This window comes from Acanthochromis polyacanthus, chromosome 2, assembly GCF_021347895.1.
Source record: "Acanthochromis polyacanthus isolate Apoly-LR-REF ecotype Palm Island chromosome 2, KAUST_Apoly_ChrSc, whole genome shotgun sequence".
NCBI lineage: Eukaryota > Metazoa > Chordata > Actinopteri > Pomacentridae > Acanthochromis > Acanthochromis polyacanthus.
In genome coordinates this window covers 37,204,905-37,229,910 of record NC_067114.1, presented here as the reverse complement: position 1 = coordinate 37,229,910, position 25,006 = coordinate 37,204,905, and the positions used below count along the sequence as shown (strand labels likewise).

The window sequence follows — 25,006 nt, the reverse complement described above, 5'->3', positions numbered from 1 at the left end:
AAAAGTGTGACACATTTTGAAAATCTAATTTAAATGTAAAAGTCTACCTTATATGTGCCATCGCTGTTCCCCTTAGGAGGCATGAAACTGATGCTGTCTCCATAAAAAGAGTCCGTCGAAGCAACTCCCAGCGATGCGAGGAGCAGCAGGAAAACTCCACCTGCCTCCATGATGTCTTACAGAATCTGATCGTACCTAAAGCTTATTCACTCAGTTTCAATGTGAGAGCTGGAAGAGGCAGCCAAGTCACCCAACAGGACGAACCTGATCTGGGCTGCCACAACAATTCAGGATGTATTTTTAGAAAAGATTGTTTAGATCTTGAAGGCATGAATGATGAAAACAGATGAGTCATTTTTTTTTGCTTGCACTGGTTCACAGCTATTAAGTCATAGCCTAGCCGCGCTAGACAACCCACGGCAACGAATTTAATTCTCTGCCAGGGTGGGTCTAGTTACCCTCCATAAGGCTCGAGGCTGGATTCTCCTAAAACTGGCCGGACGAATCACCATGAAGTGTAGAGTCAGAAGGCGGGCATAACGAAGTGACGACAGAGGCGTGACGATTCTGACAGAAACAACCGGCACACAATAAACAGTTATCTTTCGACTCGGCTTTGGCCACAGCCCTTAAAGATTTGAAGCTAAAATTCAACTTGAAAGATAAACAAAGGACGGCACTGAAGTGTTTCATTGAGAAGAAAGACGTATTTGGACTTATGCCGACGGGATATGGCAAATCCTTAATATACCAGTTGGCTCCGCGGCTCCACTGGTTGGGAAGCTAATGGGACTTAGCCACAATCCGCCAGTGCTCTAGGAACTATGTCAGCCTATTTGTTGCGCTGATTGGTTGTATACCTACCCGATTGCTGCAGAGTGATTTGATACGACAACCTTTTAGCCCGCCTCCCTCCCTGTCGAGCATGCCTAGACCCTTGTGCCTTCAGAACATGGGGTCTAGCGCAGCTAGGCTAATTAAGTCACTCATTTTCTTATGTTTGTGAAGAACCTGTTATTTTGATGCAGTAAAAAAATAATAATAAATCAATCTTAAATGGTAAAATGCAAGCTAATTCTTCCACTAGGATAGGTTTTCTCCAGTTGGCCTCATTATGGTTCTCATTATCTAAAGAAACCTCCAACACAGCAGCGTGATACCCAAGTATCATCACATCTGTACAAGGTCTCTGTAAAAGGAGAATCCTGTTCCTATCCAGTAGTTTGTAAATGTATAAACACATCTTCTTCTCCTGGTGTTAGCTGCATGAAAACAACTTAATTTCAATGATTCTGAGGGATAAGCGATGGAGAGGAGTCCACTCAGTTTGTAAAAGACATACTACTAAATGTCAGCCATACCTAAACTGAACTCAGAAAGCAAACCTTTTAAGTCCACAGAATATTTATGTTTTCAGTTTCAATAAGTACCAGTTTTGGCTAAAGAAACTTATTTTTATTACCAGTTTAGATTTTTTTAAATGATAAAACTAGTTTATTTTTATTGGACGTCTCCTTGTAGAACATGTCAACCTGAATGCTGAAACTTCCTTCAACCACAAAGTACATCACTTACACCTTTAAAAACATGGGAAATACCATGTGAAAATCAAATTTAACTCATAACAAGAACTGTGTGAACTTGAAATTATCAACTTTGCTTTTCACAAGCCACAACCTAGAAGACAACATTTTGCTGATCAGAAGTCAAACAACCAAAACCTCACTAAAAGTGACTAGTGGATTTCAAACTAAAAGAATTGCATTGCACAAAAAACATTTGAAGTAGCATCAGGAACCCAAAGGCATAAATACAATAAAAGCATTTTGGCAAAATCACAAGCAGAAATCCATTTACCATCACTGAATGCCAGCGTCAGAGTGCGGATAGAAACATACACAGCTAGCTTACACGGTAAATAAGTTCACATCCTTAAAAAATGTCTTTACAACTCCTTAATGGATAGTTGTGAATTAGTCTTGGAATCTTTTTGCCCAAAAACAGAATGAATGTTAAAAGCTGTGCGTGTTCTTACAGTGTTAACGTTCAGTCTCAATGTGTCTCTCAGTACAAAAAGGTCCCAAAGTCACCCATGCCATTACGTTTAAACTGGTTTCCCTGAATAGAGACAAAGAGCTGGTGGTCCATCAGATCCTCGACTGCTCGGCTGCAGGACATTTCTTTGTTTCTGCTCAGCTGACGACTTAACTGCCACTTCTGGCCTGTGGAGGAGGCAGTGTCCCCGTCCATGCTGTTTTTGGCTACTGGCTCAGGCTGAAAACCTGCCGAGCTGCTGCTGGTTGGGGCAGTGGTTGTTGATGTTGCTGATGATGATGTTGTCGACACTGTGGAGATGAAGTGAAGATCTGTCTGTTTGTCTTCAGCTGTCTGTGCATCTGGGTCTTTGGGGAACAAAAGGTTAGTTAAATATTGATTTTGTACCAAGCTTTTAACCACCACAACTGCCTTTTTATCAAAGTTCTACATACCTTCACTTTTTTCCACAGGACCACTGTGTTGTTTGGCATTGTTGGGTTTCACTAGAACCACCCCATAGCCTTCATTGTTGTGTACAACGTTGTTCTCCATGGTAATGGATGGCATCACATCTAGCTCATCAGCAAAGTCCTACACACATACATTGACTTTTGAGAGTGCTGATTTATCAAAAATCCGACAAACAGTTCATGTTTTGCACAGACATTTAGTTGTTGATTAAGTGTCATCATCACATAGATTTATATCTACTGGTCCCATTTCTGAGTTAGATACATGGCTTGACATCTGTCTAGTGTTGACAAAGCCTTTGAGCCACTTCCTAGATTCTGCAACAGCAGACTGTTAATTCAATACAGCTGCAACCAGTTGGTGCTCGATGTCACACAATCAGTGAAACGGAGATTATCTGCGTGCAGTGAATGTGTCTCAGTGATTATAGTATAAAGACACATGTATCTGAAAGGTCCAATCAGTGGTGAACCAGTACTCCTGGATATAACTACACCACAAAGACTAAAGAACACTGCAAGCAACTCTGAGAAAGGTTACTGAAAAGTTTAAGTTATGGGATAGATACAAGAAAATTCAAAGTCATTGAACATCCCTTGGAACACAGTCAAATCATTTAGAAATGAGGGAATATGGCACATGTGCAAATCTGTCTAGTACAGGCCATCCTTAAAAAAACTAAGCGATAACGTGAAAAATGGCCACCAAGCCATCCATGACTTCTCTTAAGGAGTTACAAGCTTTGGAGGCTGAGAGCTTATTGGCTTATGAAGGTAGAGGGTAATAAGAATGAAGTAAAGGATAAGGAAATATTGAAGAATAACCCAATGCTGACTGATGACAGCCACTTGGGAGTACTTTTGTTTTTCAGCCTGCTAAAAAAAGATGAATGTTTGGGAGTGACTGAGTCAGAGCCCAAACCTTAAACTAATCAAGAATTTGTGCCTGGACATGAAAAGGGTTGTTTACTCAAGAGGAGTTTTGCAAAGACGAATGGGATAAAATTGCAGCATCTGGACGGACCAGGGTGACCGAGACCTATCCATACAGGCTCAGTGCTATAATTGTGGCCAAAGGGGCATCTACTAAATACTGAATAATCGGGAGTGAACACTGATGTAAAATGTAAAATAAATGATTTCACATTTAATTTTTCTAATCAATCGACATTAGTTTGTACAAATCAATTTCTTTTTCAAACTGACAATAAAATATAATTGTAATGTCTTTTCAAAAAAGGTTAATTAAATGGACCATGGTTCAATGCTGAAAAGCATCAGAAGGGAAAAAGTTCCAGGGTGAATGGTGAATGCATTTATAGGCAACTCGACAAACTGGGGTTAAACATGTTGACTCAGTATATATGAAAAAGTACTTTTTATATTTTATAAGCTAAAATACAGACACATTCCAACTGTTTTAGGAGTGTCTGCAGGCATTGTGTCACCTTGATGAGAATCCCGTCCTTACAGTGATGGATGCCATTACCAACCAGACTGCAAACACTGCCAGGGTAAATCTCCACACCTGCCCCCTGCATAAAGCACACAGCAATATAACAGACTACATGCATAATCAGCAGAACACCAATCTATAAACTACATAGATTATTTCTGTCACAGAACAAACCAGCAGAGAAAGCCCAGGAATGTGTATGTGGTCATTCAGAAACTGTGTCTAGTAAAGGCACTGTTTTTAAAAAAAACAAACAAAACTAAAAAGTAATGTGTTACAGGTGCTTTCATTATGCACCCACCTTGGATCCATAGAGGTCACACATGTTCATTGTGAGACGGGCAGATGTTCGGACAATAACTCCAGTGGTCTCACACTGCAGCACACAGTTTTCCATGTTCAGAGTTCCCTGACGCACACCTGACAATCAACAGACAGGAACAATGACATTAAAACAGACCGAGCATGTGAACAAGAATCATTATTTTACACTACACATATACATGAAAAGTACACGTATACAGTGTATATGTGTACGTATGTAACTGTGTGAGTGAGTATGTATGTATGTGCATATTATACACAAATATTACACACACTTATATACATACACAATTGTGATTCAAAGTTTACGTACACCTGTAAATACCATGTAAACCGCTTCGCTTTTAGTTGTTGGTCCATCGTCACAACATGGCAGTTACAAGGTAATGTGAAGATTTGATGGAGATTTAAAAAGTAAAAGGCATTGGATCGAGTGAAGGATTGTGTCTGTTTGCTGCACCTGAACCCTGACAAATGTCCAAATGTTCAAATTGGACCATTTACAGCCTTTATTTTAATGACAGCTGCTCAATGCAATTCCAACATGTAGTAGTTTCCACAGCATTACTTGGCCAGCTTTTCTCTTTACAAGTGAACTCTTGAGGAGGTTCCCCATTGTAACTGTTTTACGTATGGAGTACTCACACAGAATGCCTTCAATAGCATCATGTTGGATGAACTTGATGTTGGACAGTCTGACATCAGCTCCTGTTGACTCCACAAATGAGTCGCCTTTGGTTTTCTTCTCAATCACCACTTCATCAGGGAACCCAAAGCCTGGCACACAGACCACACAGTTACCAAGAATTCTGTCATTACACAGTTCAGTTCAATTCAATTCAATTTTATTTATATAGCACCAATTACAATTGAAATTGTCTCAAGACGCTTCACAGAACTCATATGCCTGAAACCCCAGAGCAAGCCCTGAGGTGACAGTGGCAGAAGAGGTAGAGGGGGTGAGGAAATGGGAGGGAGCGTGACAAGAGAAGAGGGGGGTGGGGGACAAGGAAACCCATACCACACATTGGGATACGATCAGAGTAACATAGATGATACATACAAAGTACAAGCCAGCAATGAAACTAATTCATAAGTTTACCGTTATGATGTAAGGATCTGGCATTAAATATACTGCATACATACATAGCTGGTATCAAGATGCAACAGCGTGCAGATGAGCATAACAGCAGCTCTATAATCACTCTAAAGTGCTTGTGTGAATATTAGATTGCACTAAAAGCCCTTGTCCTTCAGGGGGTTGTTTAACACATCTAGATGCATAATCACCTAGTTCAGTTTCAAATGCAGACCTCATTCCTCAAGGCAGTCAGCAAACACAAGTACACAGTATACAGAGTAAAGTGAGCATGTCATCTTTTACGGCTATTCTAGTGTAAAGAAAACTTCTTTTGTTGTACCTTTAGCTCGCAGAAAGCGTGTTAACGTAAAGTAGTCAAAGAGTGCATCGCATATAGAGCACTCAGTCCAGCCATTTTTCTTCTTAATCAAGGTAAGGTGCTTTTGACATTGTCTCTAGTGTAGGAATGCACCTTCCCCATGATTGTGGTTACATGTACGGAACGAGACCAAGGGATACGTGGTATTTACACTGTTTAAACAGTAATTTAATCAAACTCAATAAAATATTCTAATATTTTAAGATAACTTTTTAAAGTTTTTGAGCTATAGCAGGGTTAGATCTTAACACTAGCCTGCTAGCCCGTGGCTAGTGCAAATATCCACGGGCTAGTGCAAAATCTCTGCTACTAGCCCGTGCTGGCTAGTGCAAAACTTTTTAAGTTCACTCTATTTCTATTGTAATGTATTGTTGATGTCATTGTTCATTGACACAGGTAACTTTGTTGCACCATGATAAGTGCTTAACTTGCCACACGATGGCACCACTATACAGAATCTGTAACTTAGGGTAGATGACAGGGCAGTAAGGTGGGGTGATGTCAGCCATGTTTGAAAAGTTTGTTTGAAATGTAGTGAGGAGTTTTGCAGTGAATTTGCAAGATAGCATAGCTTTTAATGGGCTTATCCAGATGGCCAGCGATTCTGAGCGCAGGGAGCATAACCTGGTGAGTGTGGAGATTCAAGAAGTCTCAAAATCTGTTAGTTTTTAGAATTGAAATACATGTGACTTTCAGATTGAGAAATAGGTGTTCCTTAGTGCTGTGTAAGTTAGTTATGAGCATAGTAGGGCTGGCCCGAATACTGGTTTCTGGCCTCTGAATAATCGGGCCCTATTAAAGACTAATATCCGAATATTCCATAACGTCCGACGGGGGGGCTTCAAGTAACGGGCTAGTGCAACATTCTGCGGGCTAATGCATTTTGCAAGCTACTAGCCCGGGTCGTTAGTGCAGACAAAAGTTAAGATCTAACCCTGTATAGGATATATTTTATTTCATAAGTAGTGAGTTTACACCATATTAAATTCTTACTTTCTTAAATAACTGATGGAGAAAACTTTTTCATTATATTCTAATTTGTATCAGGTATTTGCCAAAATGAGTAGGAAAATATCAGCATATTGGATATGTGCAAAATCCAGTATCATGCATCACTATTTGTAAACGTAGAGATAAATAAAAGAGTTACCATGCTCTGAATAAAAGAGAAATCAAAACTACAAAAAATATTGTCTGATTTGCTCGTCATCTGTGGCATCAGTCCACATGTTCCTGCATCATGTCTTCATGCGACTGATCTGACTGAGAAGGTACACAACACCGTCATCAGCTCATTTAACAACATGGGATAATGACATTAAATAAAATAGCTCTAAATGAAAACATGAAAGAGACAGTGTTTTTTCCTACCTTCTACAGTGATGGAATCTGGTATGAAAATGGACCTGTCGACACTGTAGATCCCTGGGAGAATGATCACCACGTCACCCTGATGGCATGAATCCACTGCTGATACTGGCTCTCTGTGGAACTAAACACACGACAAAGCTCACCCACCGTGTTTTTATATACCATGCAGCTTAGTCTTAGCAGTGGACGCAATGAGAACACTGTTGGCTCTTCTCTGGCTCCACCTTCAGGACAAACCTATCTTCAGTCACACTAGGTGTTAAAAAAACAGACGTGCGTTTTTCATTTCAATAGCAGTCAACAGTTTTGTTATTTGCTGTATAATGAGCATTATGCTGAGTGTACACTTCTTCTGGCTCCACAGTCTGTGTGATTAAAAGTGGTGGCAGCAAGCTCATTTACCAGATTTTACTGTGAGACTCTTCCTCATCTACAGCTGACCTTAAAGGCACTGTTGATATTAAGAGTTTTAACCATAGACTGTATATATAGTGGACGTACCATCTGGCTCCAGAATTGAAGCCAACCCGGAAGTGTCAAAAACTTGCAATATCACGCCGTCCACTAGGGTTGGCTCCGAGAAGCTTTTTTCTCCATAGACCCCAATTCATTTTTGGAAAAAATAAAATTTGATAGACTGATTTTCTACGGCTCAGGATTTTTTCCCGTTAGTTTTCATGGTCAAAATGAGAGATCAGGTGGCCGATCTTAAAATAAATCAATACTGAAATTTAAATAAATCGTTAAAGTTGGCGGAGCCAGGGGGCGTGGCTATACTTGATAGACAGCAACAGAAGCCTCTGCAGTAAAATGTGGGCAGGATAAGGGTGTCCTCAGCCAATCCTGCCCCTAGTTGCTCTCCGGTCCAGTCTGTTTGATGACGCTTTTTACGTCACTGGCTCCAAAAAAAATCCAAAACGGCGACCAGGAAGTTGCAAAATCCGGGCTTCATTTTCTCGGCGTTGAAACCAACGGGTGACGTCACGGTTAGTTTACGCCTGGTTTTAACTTGTGAAAGTGTTGTTGTATGTACTTGAGAACTTGCTCTGTTAATGTTTTGCACAGTGAAATTTGCTCATGAAAATAATGAGTCTTGACAGTTCTGTTGCTGTGAGAGTTTAATGCATCCCTGTGTTTTCCCAAAATGAACTTCTGTCAGAAGCCAGCCATGTTCACTGCAAACATGTGTTTTACTGACCTGGATCTCAGCGTCCTTAGAGGAACAGAGAGGCATCAGTCTAGCATTTAGGAGAGACTGAAGCTGGATAGAGCTGCAGGAGGCTGTAACCACATGAACCACCTTCATACCCGATTCTCTGGGCCCACGGCTCTGCACACACTGCTGCCTGGCATTTCCTTTGTAGGCTAGCACATACCTGGAGAGGTGTAGACAGAAGTAAAGGTCCATGTTGTGAAAAAGTTGGAAGAGAGGCGAAGAGGACTCAACAGCGATGGTGCTGGCCATTTGTGAGAAGTCGGAAGAAGGCCACACAGAGATGTCTTACCTTAATAGGGGGTTCTCGATGATGTGTAGCTTACGCTTAAATGTCTCCACCTGGTCGCACAGCTTCAGGCCCTCAACCATGGACACATTATCCAGTTCAGAGTCTGAGTCAGTGCTGAGGCCATTGCGCAGCACGGAAAACTGCTGGAAGCACTGGGAGCATTTCTCCAGTAAGGACTGGTACTCTGCTATCAGGCCTGCTGGGACTCTGTCCTCTAACATGTCGTAGTAGCTGAAAGTGATGCATTTTACAACATGGGAACGGCTCATGGGTACAAACCAATGTTTAGAAATGCTAGATGTGACTCAGGGTGTACTTACAGTCTGAGACGAGGCTCTACACAACGTACAAAGTAGTCAAAATCATCATCTTCATCTTCCTCATCCCACTGTCTCCAGATGTGTTTATAGAAAAACCTGTGGTGCAGGGATATGTGGACGCACAACAGCACATCAACTCCTGGCATGGGTGCAATCAGCAGACACAGGCTGAATCAGTACAGTCCTACCTGAGGTGCTCAAGAGCCAGGGCAGTCTGGTCAAAGTCCCCAGACTCCTCATAGACCACCAGCAGCTGCTGTAGGGGGACTTTATGCTGAGTTGCCTCCAGAAGAGATTTCATGGCATCTTCAGTTAGTTCACAGCCTTTGGTTTCACACTGCAGAGGTAGCACCAGCCTTACACATGCCTTCAGATCCTTCAAGTCCAAATCTTCCACCTGAAATTATAAACAATTGTACACTGGAATACACTTTTTGTGTAGCCACACAGATGTATTTTGGTGCCTGCTCACCTCCCATGTGCCTGCTCACCTCAACTCCTCCCTCTATGATGACAGGATTTTCACCCTCATTTAGGTATGAATGGTACACAGACTATTTGGTTGGAATAATGCAGACTGGAGTGGGCCAGTTATCGAAGGATTTAGCGATGTAACAAATTATTCAGGAACTGTAGAAGACTGTCTTAGAAGTGACAGAGAGCTTTAAAGCAGATTGGGTCTGCATATGTCTACATGTGTGTGTGTGTCTATTTTTTCTCTCTTCTCCAATCTTTAAACGCAGGTCCATCAGTGTTGTGCTTGCGTCTCTCTAAAGTTATTATTTTTTAAGTTAACACCGACTTTCTCTAAACGCGCATACAGTAGAATTAATTTCCATGTGTCATTAGAGAGGCACACACAGTGACAGATGGGAAGAATTATTCTGGACTAACTTTAATCTTATATGAAACCTATATTGTCTGATGAAATGAATGAAAATGCAGGTTAAAGACAGCAGCAACTACATGAGGCAAGACAGTTCAGCTTTGTGAAAGCAAAGCTACATTTAAAATATCAACAGAGATATGTGTGACAGTTATTCTCACCTCCACCAGAACATCAAAGACATCAGTAGACCATAGAGCCAACCAGTCACACGGCTCCACCACTTTCTCTAGGTAGTCTGCTGTGAAGGGCTTCACCTCTGAGGGCTTACAGTCTCCTACAAGCAAACATAGCAGATTTGGACCAACATACAGGATTCTAATGTCTCTGAGTAAAGATTCTTTTTGCATTTGAGTCAGAATGGATTACCGAGCATGTAGTCCTGGTACGCCTTGAACCTCTCATAGAAGAGCAGGTGGCTGGTCTGGAACGTGTCAGGAAGATTCCCTCCTCCAGCTCGCTCACATCTCTGCAGCTGGGTCCCTGACTTTTCAGTGCTGAAGTGGTCTGTGCCGCTGTCATCATCACTGTCATCGCCATCCTCCTCTTCACCCTCTTCTTCATTATGAAACAAAGCTGTTGGAAACACATGAATCTTTTCTCTTTTGTGGGCCAAAGCAAGTCATCCATTTAATTTATTTACAATCTTTATTTAGACAAGGAAGTTTCAGCAACAGTGTAGGAGCCATAAAAGAATACTTTTATTATAAGGTTAAGGGCTATATTAATTGTTTGGTTACAAAATTATTTTGTGATTATGTTGGCTAGATTGATAGCGGGTCACCTGCACATGGGCGGGGATAATCAAGCGAATATATTCACCTGTTCACCTGTCTTGATTTTTTTCCTTTGTTTGAGAGAGGGTGAGCTGGGTCGCTGTATTTTTGTTGACTGCTATTTTTCTTCGATTGCTTTGATATGACTTTGTGCACGTTACCCTGAGTTTACTATCTTTTTTCTTAAATAAAAGGTGAAATTTATTCGTTGCAAATCTCAGTGGATTCTTTTGTTAGCGCGTCAGACAAACAGACCCAGTTTCAGTCTCTCAGCGACTTTTGTTCATTTAATTCGCTAAAAAACAGCATTGCTGACACAGTTACACACATTCACAACTGGAAGCTGATGACGTGTTAATCGCTGCACAGTCCTGCTGTAGTAGGGATGAAAACCCTTACCTGCAAAACAACATTAAGCATGTTTAAAGGAATTTGTGGCTTCTTTAAAGATCACTGATTAGTAATCTTTCAGAGCAGCTGATTTATCTCTGTGACCTGTATGTATGAGCAGAAACTGGAACCATCACGCATGGTGGTCTAAACAGCAAGAGCAGTTTTGGACTCACTGTCTTGCCCAAGGACACCTCGACCTTCAGATAAGCAGAGGTGAGGACAGGAACTGAGTACCTGCTGAGGCGTGGCAGGTGTTCAAGGTTAACTGGGGTTAAATTAACTGGTGATAAGCGAGGTGGCCGTTGCAAAAAAACACAAACGCCAAAGCGACCCTTCTTGTCAGCTTTAACACTGGTTCCACATGTCGTTATCGCTCTGTTCTGACTCACGGCTGTTCAGTCTACAAGTAAAATACACGTTTTAATGAAGGCTTCCACTCAGCTGATTGGAAATAACACTATGCAGCGGTACAGTGAAGATCTACACCAGACAGTTTGTGGCTTCAGTTGATGGTGTGACAGAAACAGCACGAAAAGTACTGCTACCGTTTTCAAACATTACTGCCATTAAATGGGCGGATCTGAGTTGTTTTACTTTTAAAGACATTTGAAATAAGACAATGAGATTATATAAGCCATCTGATCACATTTTAACCAGTGATTTCTCATTTCTGCCTTCAGAATGTAGATATGCTTCTATCTGATTTTCCCCCCTGTTATTCTGTATTTATTCATTTTACTGGGACAAAACAAGTTAATTAACATCGTATTCTAAAGAATCAGTGCGCTGTATATACAATGCACTGATTCTGTAGAATGAAAAATGAAAGGTATTGAGATCATTTACAAACAAGTAGGACAATAATAAAGAGAAGAGAATATTAATGCTAACAAGGCTTAATTCAGCACACCCCCATACTAGACTCTCAGCTACTGTTTAAAACAAGCGGCACAATCTCAAAACAATAAAATAAGAATGAATAAAAATATAGACTAAATAAGATCATGTTGCTACATTTTTCGACTCTAAGTGAAACATACAAAACCGATGCACAGACACTGAAAATATAAAAATAAACAGATGAATCATGCATAAAAGCAAAACATGTCTCACTGGTACATGTCTTCATGGGGTTGTATCCAAATGCATGGAATCCTATAAAAGTAAATACTTCTCACAGTAAAACTTGCACAGTTTGATCTCACTTTCCCAAGTGTTTCAAGTTTTAGGAACACTTGGAAAAATTGTCTAATTGATGTAAAAAGGAGGAGAGAATTGATGGAGCACATGTATCTATATAAGGTTGGCTGACCCATCACACCCTAGTGGGTTTAGTGAAGAGAAAGTGACTTAGGAGGTAGATTTAACCATGAGAGCTACACATAGTGAATGCTGGTGTGACAGAATGATTGCGTGTAAGAAAGTGAGAGTGACTGGGGTTAGAGAATTTGTCTGAGAACCTGCTGTTGTTCATGTTTTTTGTTATTGTAAGTTTTTAGTATGTGTCTAATCACTGATTCCTCAGTTTAGCATATGACCTGACTGTCTGTGACTCTTTTGATCAGTGTTGGTGGTGTAGTAGACAGATGGATCAGCAAATAGCCATATAAGTGCAGAATTAATTTGGGAAGTAGAAAATAGGTGAGTAAAAAGGTAAGGTAGGCAGCTTTAGGTATAAGCCAGACAGAGAGATACACTCCATATACGTACATTTTATAAAATGGGTCATTTATTTCCAGGTTAGTCGGTCAGGGGTCCTACCAGGCCACGCCCATCAAACATCTGTCTCAGAAACGTTGCTGTCACCAGTTAAACCTGAACGCCACCACCTTTCTGTGAGGCTAGATCTGATTAGGAAAGTAAACCACTGACTGCACAGCGTTATGAGAGTAGAAACCATTTAAAAAAAGGAGGACAAAGGGGGAATCATCCCTCTGATATACAACATGGTGTTAAAAAGCACAACAACTCGCATTTAACGTTACATAAGGCCAGACTAGTTAAACACTGTTCAGATTAACTGTAGACTCACTGTTCTCGTTAACTAGTGCTGGTTCAGTAGATACATGCTGCGCTTTATTATTACCTTGAGATACATTCGGCACATGATAGCTCTCTTCAGAAGAGCCGTTGCCTGTGTCGACTTGTACTTTAACGGCAGAATCCGCGTCAGCCAAAACCAGGTCCGACATGTCGTTTTCGATGCTCGCAGTTTCCCGTGATTCCCGCTCCATGAAGAACGTAAAGGAACAACCGAGACTTCTGTTATTGAACTAAAGCCAGAGTGCAGCGACAAACAGCCACAAGCAGACACCCGGTTACTTTCAAACAGGCCAGTCTGCTCAACCAGAGCCAATCAGAGCACGGCAGCAGTGGGAAGCCCCGCCCCTGGCACCGAAACAACTTTTCAGCTAATGGGGAAAGCATAGATGGGGGAAAGGGGATAAATATTGAGCATGCGCATAACGCTTTGAAATAAAGAAAATATTGTACAGCCCATGGTTCAAAGCACAATATTTGTCTTTGAAATGTAGAGGAGTGAAAGTAATAAATTTCCAAAAAGACAAAATACTCAAGTAAAGTACAGATACTCAAAACATTTACTTAAACACAGCACTGAAGTAAATGTTACTGTCCACCTCTGGTTCCAGCATTACTTTCATGCAGACAGAGGGGGTTAGAAGTAATCAAAAACAAAAAAACAAAACTCGGACACCTGTAGGATTTGGTAGCACCAACTTTGAAGGGTTGATCACTCTCCATTTCTGCAGAGCAGCTTGAAGTTTTTATCCTATTTCTTGTTCTCTGGAAAAGGCCTTTTTGTATAACGTACATTATTTTTCAGTTTTGGGTAACCTTATCTTTTTTCTTACCTCGCATCTGGCAGTTCATCGCTTACCTTTGTACCATTTCAAGCTATTCATTGGACTTACACTGATTTATCTGGGGCAATGCCAAATACAACATTCAGAAATGTCTTATTAAGATTTCAGATTGAATATTAATACATTTTCAAATTTACTTAAAATCTGATTTTATGAACTGTGATTTCATTGACCTCCAGTTCCCAAACAAAGAACTACATGTTACTACTGACACTACATAGTACATCATTTATCAAGTACTGCTACAAACAAACAAATAAGACAACAATGACATAAAAAACTAGACGAGCCCTCAGTAGATGGCAGAGCCACGCCCATGAACGGACATACACACACATACATACTTACCCAGCCAGCCAGATACCGAAGCGAATGCAGTAACCCCGCTGACGTACTCGTCAGGCGTGGTTAACAACAGAAAGTTAATGGTTGAATACAGACAGAAAAAATTTAAATTAACTGTGATCGTTGCTGGAAGCACAGCAAAGCAGTGATCAATTTGGAGATGTTATGGAATTAAAAAGCCAATTGTAATTTCTGAACACTTGTTTAACAGAAAGAAAGTAATCCTTGCATAGCCTTTGCACTGTTTGCAGGATCAGCATATAATGTCAGGAGCAGGGAGAAGGAGGTACAGCAGGATGTGCTGAATCTGCTGGATGAGTTTGTTCAGGAATACAGAGACAGAATGGCACCTTTGCGTAGAAAATGTGCCAAAGTCAAAATATTAAGAGCCAAAGCTCGTAGTTACAAAGAAAAGATTTGTACTATTATATTGTAAAAGTTCACTGAGGAAGTCCAATTTGAAATGAAACATAGAAAAGAAAGTCCAAATGAAGTAGGAGAAAAACATGTTAAAAGCCCAATAAAATATAGAGAAAGCCTGCATTGGATTCCAGATTTTGGAGCCCACTTTAAATAGTGTCTAACCAACCACGGACATGTCAGAGCTTCACTGTCCAGGAGAGAGGCCAAGTACCTTTAGAACTCAATTTGACTTCATGACTTAAACACAAAATCAAAATGAAAAATATCCAGAGTCATTTCAAATCTGAAATTCAGCTGAACATGTGATTAAAAAAATATCAAACATGACATGTTTACCTCATACATGCATAGAATTCTGGAATTTCAGGATACATGAAAGCAAACTTCTAATATAACTCAACACAAGCACATACATTCTACAATGAAAATAAATAAATAAAAAAGACTTAATAATTGGTGTGGTTAGCACTGTCACGTCATGGATAGCAGATCTCTGGTTCACTTCTGAACTTTCTTTATGGAGTTTGCATGTTGTCCTTGTGCATCATGGGTTCTCACCGAGTTCTCCAGCTTCCTCCCACAGTCCAAAGACATGCTGAGGTTAACCTGAATCTAAATAGTCTGTAGGTGTGAATACGAGTGTGATTGTTTGTATCTCTGTGTAGCCCTGTGATAGTCTGGTGACCTATCCAGGGTGTTCCCTGCCTTCACCCATAGTCAGCTGGGATGGACTGACTGCTGAAAAGTAGTGATGGATTGATGACGTCTCATGGGGTGTGTGGCACCTCTGTTGACACTGTGTTTGTGTATGGCTCAAGGGTGATATCTGCTGGACTCGATAATTCATCGCAGGCAACATGAAGAAAGACTGCCACTGAACCAGTTTCATTCCTTCTGGCATATGACCACCAAGTGGCTAAAAGAAATTATCAAGTGTTGACTGAATGAAAGAAAACTGTGTGTATTCCAATTATTCTGAATATAACAAATGCAACATGACTGTCTAATACAGTGTGTCAAAAGCAGAATTGACAAAAAAGCAAGGGAACATAAGGGAAAATGTCAAATTAATGTAAAAGTTTTGTAAAACTCACATAAAATTTGAGTGCTTGTGAACATTTGAGTGCTTGTGAACATGTTATTGAATGGACAAAGCAGGGTTTAGGCCTTTTTATTGAGAAAAAAAAGAGTTTTTGCAGCATGTTAGGCCCAAGGTGATTTTGTTTCTTTGAAACCAGTTCTCCTGCTTTTATCCTACTCTCTCACATGGGACAGAAGAGGAGGGCATACATAAATATTTCAGTGCAAGTTTGTGGAACTGTTGATAGGTATGTCTGTCATTTTCCAATATTCCAGAGGTTCTTGCATTTATGGAGTGTTGATCTTGGGCAGGTACCACTGGAGCTCAGTTATGGCGTCTGGAGTCGCATTCAAATTCATCCTGCTTTCTAAGATGTCTGAATCCAGCTGCTGCCACAGATTGTTACTTATGAAAACAATAATTAGTAATAAATTACAACTCACATGACCCAAGAGTTAAATACACAAAATCAACAAGTTCTGGTGGTAACAGTTGGGATGAAGGTCGAGGTTGTGTCTCTTCCCATGTTGCTACAATAGCAGCTGATGGGGTTGGCTGAGGGGTCCTCATTTCAGCTGCACACTCTGCTGTCAAACATTTGACTGCTTCATTGACTTTTCATGAACTTTGAAGACTTTTGTGTCTTGGGGCCAACACTGTACAAAGTATCCTCACACTAAGTGACTCTAGACTGTCTCTGTGACCCTCCTTCTCAGCTTGTCAATGTTGCTGTTGGTCACATTTGAGACATTACATAGCAGTGCATGGCGCAGCATTTTCAGCACTGGCATTACCTTGAAACCAGACACTCGTTCTTATTCTACAGCTCCCCTATAGCTTCATTGAACAGAGCAAGCACACTGAGTGTTTCTTGAATGATCTTGTGATCTTCTGCAGAAAGTGGGGAGAGGTCAGTTCTTAAAGAGGCCAGAGATACCCACACTAGCTCCTTTGTTTGATTAATTCTTTCCAGGATATGGTTTGTGATGTTTGATCTTGTTGGAATTTCATTCACAACTTTCAGCAGTGGCCTTCCAATCTGCTGCACTTGAGCGAGCTTCTCCTTACCCGTGGTGCTGGATCTGAAAAAGGTTACTGTTGTTTTTCTTTGGTGTGTTGCTACTTGATCGCATGACCTTTTGACAATTCAATTTCAAGCATGTGCAATGCATATTGGGTTTCTAATTTGCAGGATTTTGGGAGATGTTTTCATGCTTGATGCTGCATCTGTGACAAGACATCTCACTTTGTCAGCTATGGCCCACTCTTCCATAAGGTCCTTCACTTGGGCCGTATTTTCCGCTGTATGGGTTTTTGGGAAGTGTTGCACTCCCAAAACTGATGGACACAGCTTATGGCTGTCATAAATGTAGTGGCAAGTTACAGCCAGGTACGCCTCCATGTTAACTAACGTCCACATATCAGTGGTTAAATTGACTGCAACTGCCTTCTCTGTTTCTTCAACAACAAACAAACAAAACAAAAGAACACAATTATATATATTGATTAGAATCAAATAGTTTACATACACACTGCATCCGTTTTATATACCTAACTGGTTGGCAGAACACATGAGGGTTGAATGGGGTTTATCAACCCTTGGAATCCCTCAAAGTCAACAATGCCAAGAAACTGACTGTCTTTGATAAACACATTCACCAGAGTCTCATCCACTGCTTGCTTTCGGGAAGTTTGGAGTCAAAAGGAAAAATGTTTCTCCTATGCAATGGCAAGAAATGCATATGCTAGTCAAAAGTACAGTTAAAATTTTAATTTTTTAAAAAAGAATTCCAATATCCCTGTGTACATGACTGGAGTATTTCCATATTCTTCGTTTTCATGTGGAGGTCTGATATTTCTCAACATGGACGAAGTGCTCTTGTTCAATTAAGATAGTTCTGTGGTGCAGATCCAACAATTCGCCTGGAACTACAATTTAATAATAAATCAGTTTAATTTGAAACGTAATTTGAATGACGAGCTCTTCGGAAATGTATTGGAACCTTAATTAACTCAGACGAAAACTGTGCAAAAGCAGAAAAAAAAGAACAGGGAAAACAATAGGAGGTTGCGTCACTCTTCCTGAAGCACTGATTTGACACACTTGTATCGAAACACCAGTCATGTAACCAGTGACGTCTGAAGCTGCGGACGTCATCGTTGCTTGACTTCCCGCTACATCGCTTCAAAAATGTTTCGAAACGTTTCATTGGCTCAAAAACTTTCCGTGCATTCTGAGCCAATGACAACACAATTCCAGTCTCCTCTCCACCTGTCGACACGAAGGCAGGTGTGTCGAATGTTTTGGTTCCTCACAAACAGTTTGGCTCGTCGCTGCTGAGCCACCCATCAGCTGTCTCGGTCACGTGATTTTTCTTAAAGCGATACATGCATCGACGCGTTGGTATTGGTTCACCCATAGATATATGTAGTCATGCTATGGGTTCACCTGTCACTGCTGAGCACTGTCCGTCTTGAATGTATTGCTAACTCTGCTCCCCGCTGCTCTCAGCCACTTTCAGGAGACACAGTTCCCCTCCAACACGCCTGTCAGACGTGTTTTTTGATGATGTACCAGGAGTGATTTCCGAGTCGCAGGACGGAGGAGTTGCGTGTGATAAACTTAGAATTTGAACCTTGGTCTCTGGCCCGCAGACAGGTAAACTACTAATGCTTTTACGTTTAACACTTAAAAACATGTTTTATTAGAAAGTATGTGGACTTGAAATGTCGCATGTCTGCTACAAATAGTGCTTTTACTGTCCTTTAACCCGAGGGAGCTCCAGCTTTAGGTCAGTTTGCATTAGCATGCTAGCTAGTAGGCCCGTTGGAGATGAATCAGACTGCGCAGTTTTGATTACTGGCAAGCAACACACAATAAAAACGAGCTAGATTTCTGTCCGACTTGATGCCGACTTGCTCAATGTTCACCCCATTTCACCAAATTCAACCTCCTTGATTCATTGATCCGGTGTTGTGCTAAACAGTGATCATCTGCCAAAAACAAGTGTATCCCTGGTTGCGTCTTGAATGAAGTCTTTTCCGCACCCGTGACATAGAAGAGGCGTGACACACAGCTGACATACACAGGACAAATATGTGCACATCCATCCATCATCTATACATCGCTTTATCGTCTGCAGAGGACTGGAGTCTGAAGGCAGGGGACACCCTGGACAGGTCACCAGTCTATCACAGGGCTGCACATAGAGACTAACAAGAACATTCACACCTTCAAACAATTTAGAATCACCAGTTAACCTCAGTGTGACTTTGGACTGCAGGAGGAAGTCAGAGAACCTGCTGAGGCTGTACAGACTGAAGGCTGTTGAAAACTGTCCCACTTTATAACTCTGCTCTTATTGCTTTCGCTCTGATTGCTTTCCAGGAGGCACAGCTTCCCTCAAATAACTCTAGTATTAAGGATTGTGTGACGCTGAACACGTCTCTACTGCTGCTCAGGAAGCCAGATCCTTGTCCCCACTCATGTTTGTTCACACTGCGAGCTGCACTGAGGCGAGCTGGAGAATCTGGTGGGCTTGTTCGAGATAAACTGTACCTGGAAACCGATTAAATCAGGCAGCATCAGACGGAGGTAAACATCAACAGTAAGGATGGACAGTTTCCAGCAGCCTTCAGTCTGTACAGGAACTTTTAGAAGCACACTGGTTTATTAAAATTTTCTCTGACAATAATCAGTTTGTATAAATACAGCCAACAGCTTTTAATAATTACACACCACTAGTGGAATGCGATACTAAAAGATTTACAGGGTCAGTATCACTGATACTCTAGACTAACTTTTTCCATAGTCAGACTGAACCCCAAATCACCTTGCTTAATATCTGCTTATTGATGAATCCTATAATTTAGTCATGTCCCCAAAACACCTCCCATGCAGGCTGAGGTAGATGCTAGCAAGGCAGCTGTGGACAAGAAGCCTCCAGTCTTATTGCTTTTACTTAAAACTCAGAAAGTTGAGTGGCCTTTGAAAAGGTGAAATAAGGTGTTCTAATGTCAGATTTATCACAGTTAAAACCAACAGATTTTTATTTACGTGGGGTTTTCTGAGAGGATTTCTCTAGAAAGAAAGCATTTTAAACATGACAACAGATTATTTATATGTGGGAAGCCAAACTTCACATTGTGATAAATGTCTTGTTAATTGTGCAGCCCGACAACTAACATTGCGTTTATTTTTTTCAGTGTTTCTCTCCTGTTCATGCAAATTCAGCTGTGCACATGTGTCACCTACATGTCCACAAATTCTGTCTTATCAGTAAATTTTTTTTTTTTTTTTTTTAAAGAACCGCTATGTATCCGAAAAGCAATAAATCAGTGAATGAGGTTCCGCCACACAGTTTTATCTTGTAAATTAGTTTTGGAAAATGAGAACTACATGACTTTTTGTACCAAGCAACAAATATCTTGTAGCATGATGTGTTTGAGTTCATTTCCCTTCCCTCACATTGCATTACATGTGCATGTGCACATCACCACGTAGATGCTTAAACAATATATCATGGAACTCTAATTTGATGGCAGGTTGTGATGTGCATGTGATGGGCTGCTAGTATAAATTCCGAAGCCTGTAGGTGTCCTTATATAAGTATTTAAGTACACATAAGTACACATTTATTGAATTGACATGCACTAGATGGATGTTAGCTTACTTTGTGTTTTTTGTATTTTTCTCTAAGTTTTTCTTAAGCCGTTATAAATTCTCTCTCACTAATGTTTTTTATTATGTCTGTAATAAAGACCACAAAATGCACTACAGTGGTCTCATAGTATAGTAACTGTACTACAAATATATTACAAATGTTCCTGCAGGTTTGACATTTTCTTTTCTCCCTCATCAGGTTTTGGATTTAGCCGAGCTGCAAATTCCTGGTATAAAAATGTGTGATGAGGAGCATTTCGGAGAGCACAGTGAGATGTTCATCAGTGATGATGTGGATCAGCTGTCAGCCAGTGATGAGTCTGAGCCTGAAGCACCACCCAACAAAGAACTGGATCACGGTGATGATGATGATGATGATGATGATGACTCTGTTCCAGCTGCTCTTCACAAGGCTCAGGATTCATTCAGTTTGAGCGGAGGGTGCTCAGCTTTCTCAGACCGCTGTCACAGTATCTTTGACTCACTAGACAGTGTTGACCGGCAGACGTCCTCCTCTCTGAGTGAAGACAACATTAGAGACATACTGTGTACTCAGCCTCCGGTCCCCAGCCGTAAGACGAGCCACCTTTTGTCCAACCGTCCCACGCCAAAGACGAGAGGAGTTCCAGATTATTTGCTGCACCCTGAGCGCTGGACACACTACAGTCTGGAGGACGTGCCCGAGACCAGCAATCGGGACAACAGCAAGGTGGCGCTCTCCTTCCTGTCCAGTCTGCAGCAGGAGAGAAAAGTGGATTCCTCCTGTGACATCCAGCAAAGGATGATTTTCTCCAGAGCCAAGCGACTGATGGAAGAACAAGATTCTGATCAGCTGTCAACTGTGAGAGCAAAAGAGAGGAGAATGCACCTCAGCCACCTGGAGGAAGAGGATGAGCGAGAGAGAGAGACTGAAGGAAGCAGAACAGAAAAAAGTGTAGAAAAGTCTGAGAAAAAAGACAAAGATGAAGAGACAGATATAAGTGGACCTGCGTGTTGGCCAGAGGACGGCAAACAGGTGCAGAAAGAAAAGAAGCTAAAAGAGTCTAGCCAGGGCTTTACCTACTTCAGAAATACAAAGGCTAAGAACTACAGAAAGAGCTCAGAATGTTCAGACCGCTAACCCCAACACAATTTAGTATGAGCTCACAAACAGGAGAGCTTATCTATAACATCAAGTCATATTGCTGTCCAGGCACACCAAACCACTCACTAGTTAGAGCAATGCATATGTCACTCCTGACCCCCCACCCAGCTCCACTTAGAAGCGTTTGTTCTGGTTTGCCTGCAGCGATGCCTAGCAGTAATGTCACTGTGCCTTGGCTTTTCCAAATATGTTGAACTTGTGTGCAGAACAATGTTTTTAGAAAGAATTTTTCTATCTTATTTGGCCATTTAGTTATTTGTTTACATTAGAAACACAGACTTGTAGAATGGATTTAACAACATTCATGAACAAAAGTTTACACACTTGTGAAGACCATGTATGTCATGGTAGTTGTGAGTTTTTAATAAACTCCTAGAACTCTTAATTTTCTGTGAAGGAATCATTGAAACACATGCATCTTTTTCACAAAAACAATCATGCATTTTGGTTATTTAAAAAATTTACTCTAGGTCTTTGGAAATATGACAAAATGTGTTGGATCCAAAATGTAGGAAGTTATGTTCTTACATGTTTTCTTAGTGGCATGACCTCTCAACTTCCTGTGAGCGATTGACTACAGCTGCTGACTTCTGCTAGCCAGTTTAAACATGGCCCATTTGATACATTCATTACTGCAGTGGGAAATTCTAATGAGCTGAGTACAGATCTAAAAATGCCAGTCATTAACTTGAATAAATGAAGTCACTTGGAGCCATTTCAAAGATACTTCAGATTCCAAAATGAATTGTAAGTGTAAAGTGCATGGCACTGTTTGTCACTGCCACGATCAGGAAAAAAAACACAAGCTTCTTCTGCTGAGAGACAGTCAGTCAGAATGAGACAACCAAGAATCGCCAACAAGTAGGTCTGCAGTAACACCTGAACACAGCTGTCAGAGTCCACAGGAGTGTTTTACATCACCATTAGCTGAGAGAGAGGAACCACATCCTCCAGATACAGTACCTTACAGTGTTACTTGCAGCTAATCATCACATGGACAAAGAAAAAGTTCTTTTGGAGGAAATTTGTGTAACAAGAGAAGGCCTTTAACCCAAAGAACACCATACCTACTATCAAGCATGGCGGTGGCGGTGTAGTATTATGCTCTGGAGCTGTTTTGATGTCTATGCAAGTGGTGCTTTCCTCAAACTGAATATATATATATATATATTTTAACTTATTTTTTATTTGAACATCCAACACACATACATCTATAACTTGCCACAATTATCACATTTTCCCCTTTCATCAGTCCTTTCATTTGAGATGTCCTTTTTCTTTTTTCCTCCCCCACCCTCCTCCGATCCCCCTATAGTCCAGTCATTGTAGTAATTGTTTAAAGAACAGAAATTTCTTTTTGAAGTCTAACAGCATAGGTAATTTTTTTTCCATCCATCCATTCTCTTTACACCGCTTTATCCTCACTAGGGTCGCTGGGGTGCTGGAGTCTATCCCGGCTGACTCGGGCGAAGGCAGGGGACACCCTGGACAGGTCACCAGTCTGTCGCAGGGCTACATATATAGACAAACAATCACACTCGCATTCACATCTACGGGCAATTTAGAATAGGCAATTAACCTCAGCATGTTTTTGGACTGTGGGAGGAAGCTGGAGTGCCCGGAGAAAACCCACACATGCACAGGGAGAACATGCAAACTCCATGCAGAAAGATCCCAGGCCCACCCCAGGATTCAAACCGGGATCTTCTTGCTGCAAGGCGAAAGTGCTAACCACTGCTCCACTGTGCAGCCCTGGTAATGTTTTTTCCATTTCATAAATCTCCCATAACTTCAAAATCCAGTCCTTATATGAAGGGGGTTCAGGTTTCAGCCATCCAAATGTAATTCCCTTAATGGCTGCAGCTAGTAGAATTTGTAACAAATATGCATTATCTCGGCCTGTGACACCTTCTATTACCTCCGCATCCTTCAAGAAAGCCTAAAATCATCAGCCAGAAGGTTGGATCTTGTAAGTAGTTGGATGTTCCAACAAGACAATGACCCCAAACACACATTGAAAGTACATAGTAAAGAAATGGGCAAATCAGGCTAGAATTGAGGTTTAACATTGGCCTCCTCAAGGTCCTGACTAAAACCCCGTTGGTGATCTGTAAACTGTGCAGAAGAAACAAGTCTGTGTCATAAGCCATCAAATTTAGCTGAGCTGCACCAATTCTGTCAAGAGGAGTGGTCAAAGATAGAACTAGAAGCTTGTGGACGGCTATCAGTGGTATCTAACCGAGGTAAAGATGGCTAAGGGACATTTAACCAAATATTTGAATTGCTATATGTGTAATTTTGCTCCAGCAGATTTAGTCATATTTCTGAAAGACCAAAAATAAAATTAAGGAGTCAACCGAAAGTCAAGACTGCTTTGATATACATAGTCTTCACAAGTAAATATCAAGTAAATATTAACTTTAGTTTATGGCTGTATTTGCTTATCGGCTGATAGTTCCCATTCCCAGCTTTGACTTTATGACACAGGAATAAGTTAGTCACTCAGCTGGTTTCACATCGTGTCGAGGAGTATTTTGCAAAGTGAGTTCAGGATAATTTTTCAGCCTGCACTTCCAAAAAGAACATTTCATGACTCTGTTTTCCATCAAGTGGTGGAGATAACATGCTTCATTTGATAACCGACTACAGCTCAAAAGATTCGCCAAAGAAAGTTCTCATTTCAGGGGGCAACGTTAACATTTGATGTCTCAAGGCAGAAGGCTGCTCTGTCTGAATTACACACCTCACCGTTTTATCATTGTGAATTTTGTTCAATAAATCGGTTGATTTGATTAACAGATCAGCAACAGTAAAGTGACAGAAAACCATCAGGTATACTGGAAAGACTGCTGTTGTTCTGTTTCAACTGTTTTTAGAATTTAGAATAGAGAACCCAGCTTGATTGCAGCTATTGTCATCACCAGTTTTTACCCACAGCTAGCCAGACTGTGGAGAAGAACTCCAACCAGTGTATTCATCTGCTTGTCTTTACTTTTTGATTTTCATTTTTTGTTGTATTTTAGTCTCATTCTTCACATAAAATAATAATTATTGTGTCAAATACTTTCATAGAGTGTATATTTGGCAACACAGCAAAAAGGTGGCCAATAAAAGTGCAAAATAAAGTTTAAAAAATTACATGAATCCGTTGTTTTTTGTTTGAACTTTTTGTACAAAGAAAGTAAACACTTAGAAATAATTGTCATGAAACACCTTAATGAAGAAACCAGTGGGTCTCGAAAGTGTTTAATGTCTAAATTCTCATTAAGAGTCACTGTTAAGTTCCAATAGCTGCTGTGCTGCTACACAGTTTAGCTGAACACACAGAGCTTCGATCTTGGTTTTTAACAGTATGACCATTTCAGTCAACTTCCTACAAACTAAATTTTGTGGCTTATTTGTTTGTGTGTATGTGATAAGTGACCTAAGCACTTGACTACTGGGCTACTGTGATGCTGTTAACTTTT

The 25,006-nt window shown here is 40.8% G+C and overlaps 2 protein-coding genes across 3 annotated transcripts; one reads left to right on the top strand and one right to left on the bottom strand.

Moving 5' to 3' along the window:
• Positions 1 to 1,440: 1,440 nt before the first annotated feature.
• shcbp1 (SHC SH2-domain binding protein 1) lies at positions 1,441 to 14,872 on the bottom strand. The gene is made up of 13 exons (XM_022217559.2): positions 13,085 to 14,872; positions 10,199 to 10,405; positions 9,991 to 10,106; positions 9,132 to 9,340; positions 8,944 to 9,039; positions 8,624 to 8,854; positions 8,317 to 8,494; positions 7,119 to 7,239; positions 4,933 to 5,064; positions 4,265 to 4,383; positions 3,956 to 4,042; positions 2,490 to 2,628; positions 1,441 to 2,402 (listed from the first exon to the last, which is right to left on the bottom strand). The coding sequence occupies exons 1-13, from the start codon at positions 13,230 to 13,232 to the stop codon at positions 2,065 to 2,067; spliced, it is 2,121 nt and encodes a 706-aa protein (XP_022073251.1). The 5' UTR covers positions 13,233 to 14,872; the 3' UTR covers positions 1,441 to 2,064.
• Positions 14,873 to 17,996: 3,124 nt separating this feature from the next.
• On the top strand, positions 17,997 to 24,677 carry tssc4 (tumor suppressing subtransferable candidate 4). 2 transcript variants are annotated; one of them, XM_022217556.2, is made up of 3 exons: positions 17,997 to 18,391; positions 19,121 to 19,327; positions 20,595 to 24,677. In XM_022217556.2, exon 3 carries the CDS (start codon positions 20,634 to 20,636, stop codon positions 21,513 to 21,515), a length of 882 nt encoding a protein of 293 aa, XP_022073248.2. In that variant the 5' UTR covers positions 17,997 to 18,391; positions 19,121 to 19,327; positions 20,595 to 20,633; the 3' UTR covers positions 21,516 to 24,677. The 2 variants fall into 2 exon arrangements, with proteins under 2 accessions (XP_022073248.2, XP_022073247.2); XM_022217555.2 differs by lacking the exon at positions 19,121 to 19,327 and having other exon boundaries at positions 17,998 to 18,391.
• Positions 24,678 to 25,006: the final 329 nt, after the last annotated feature.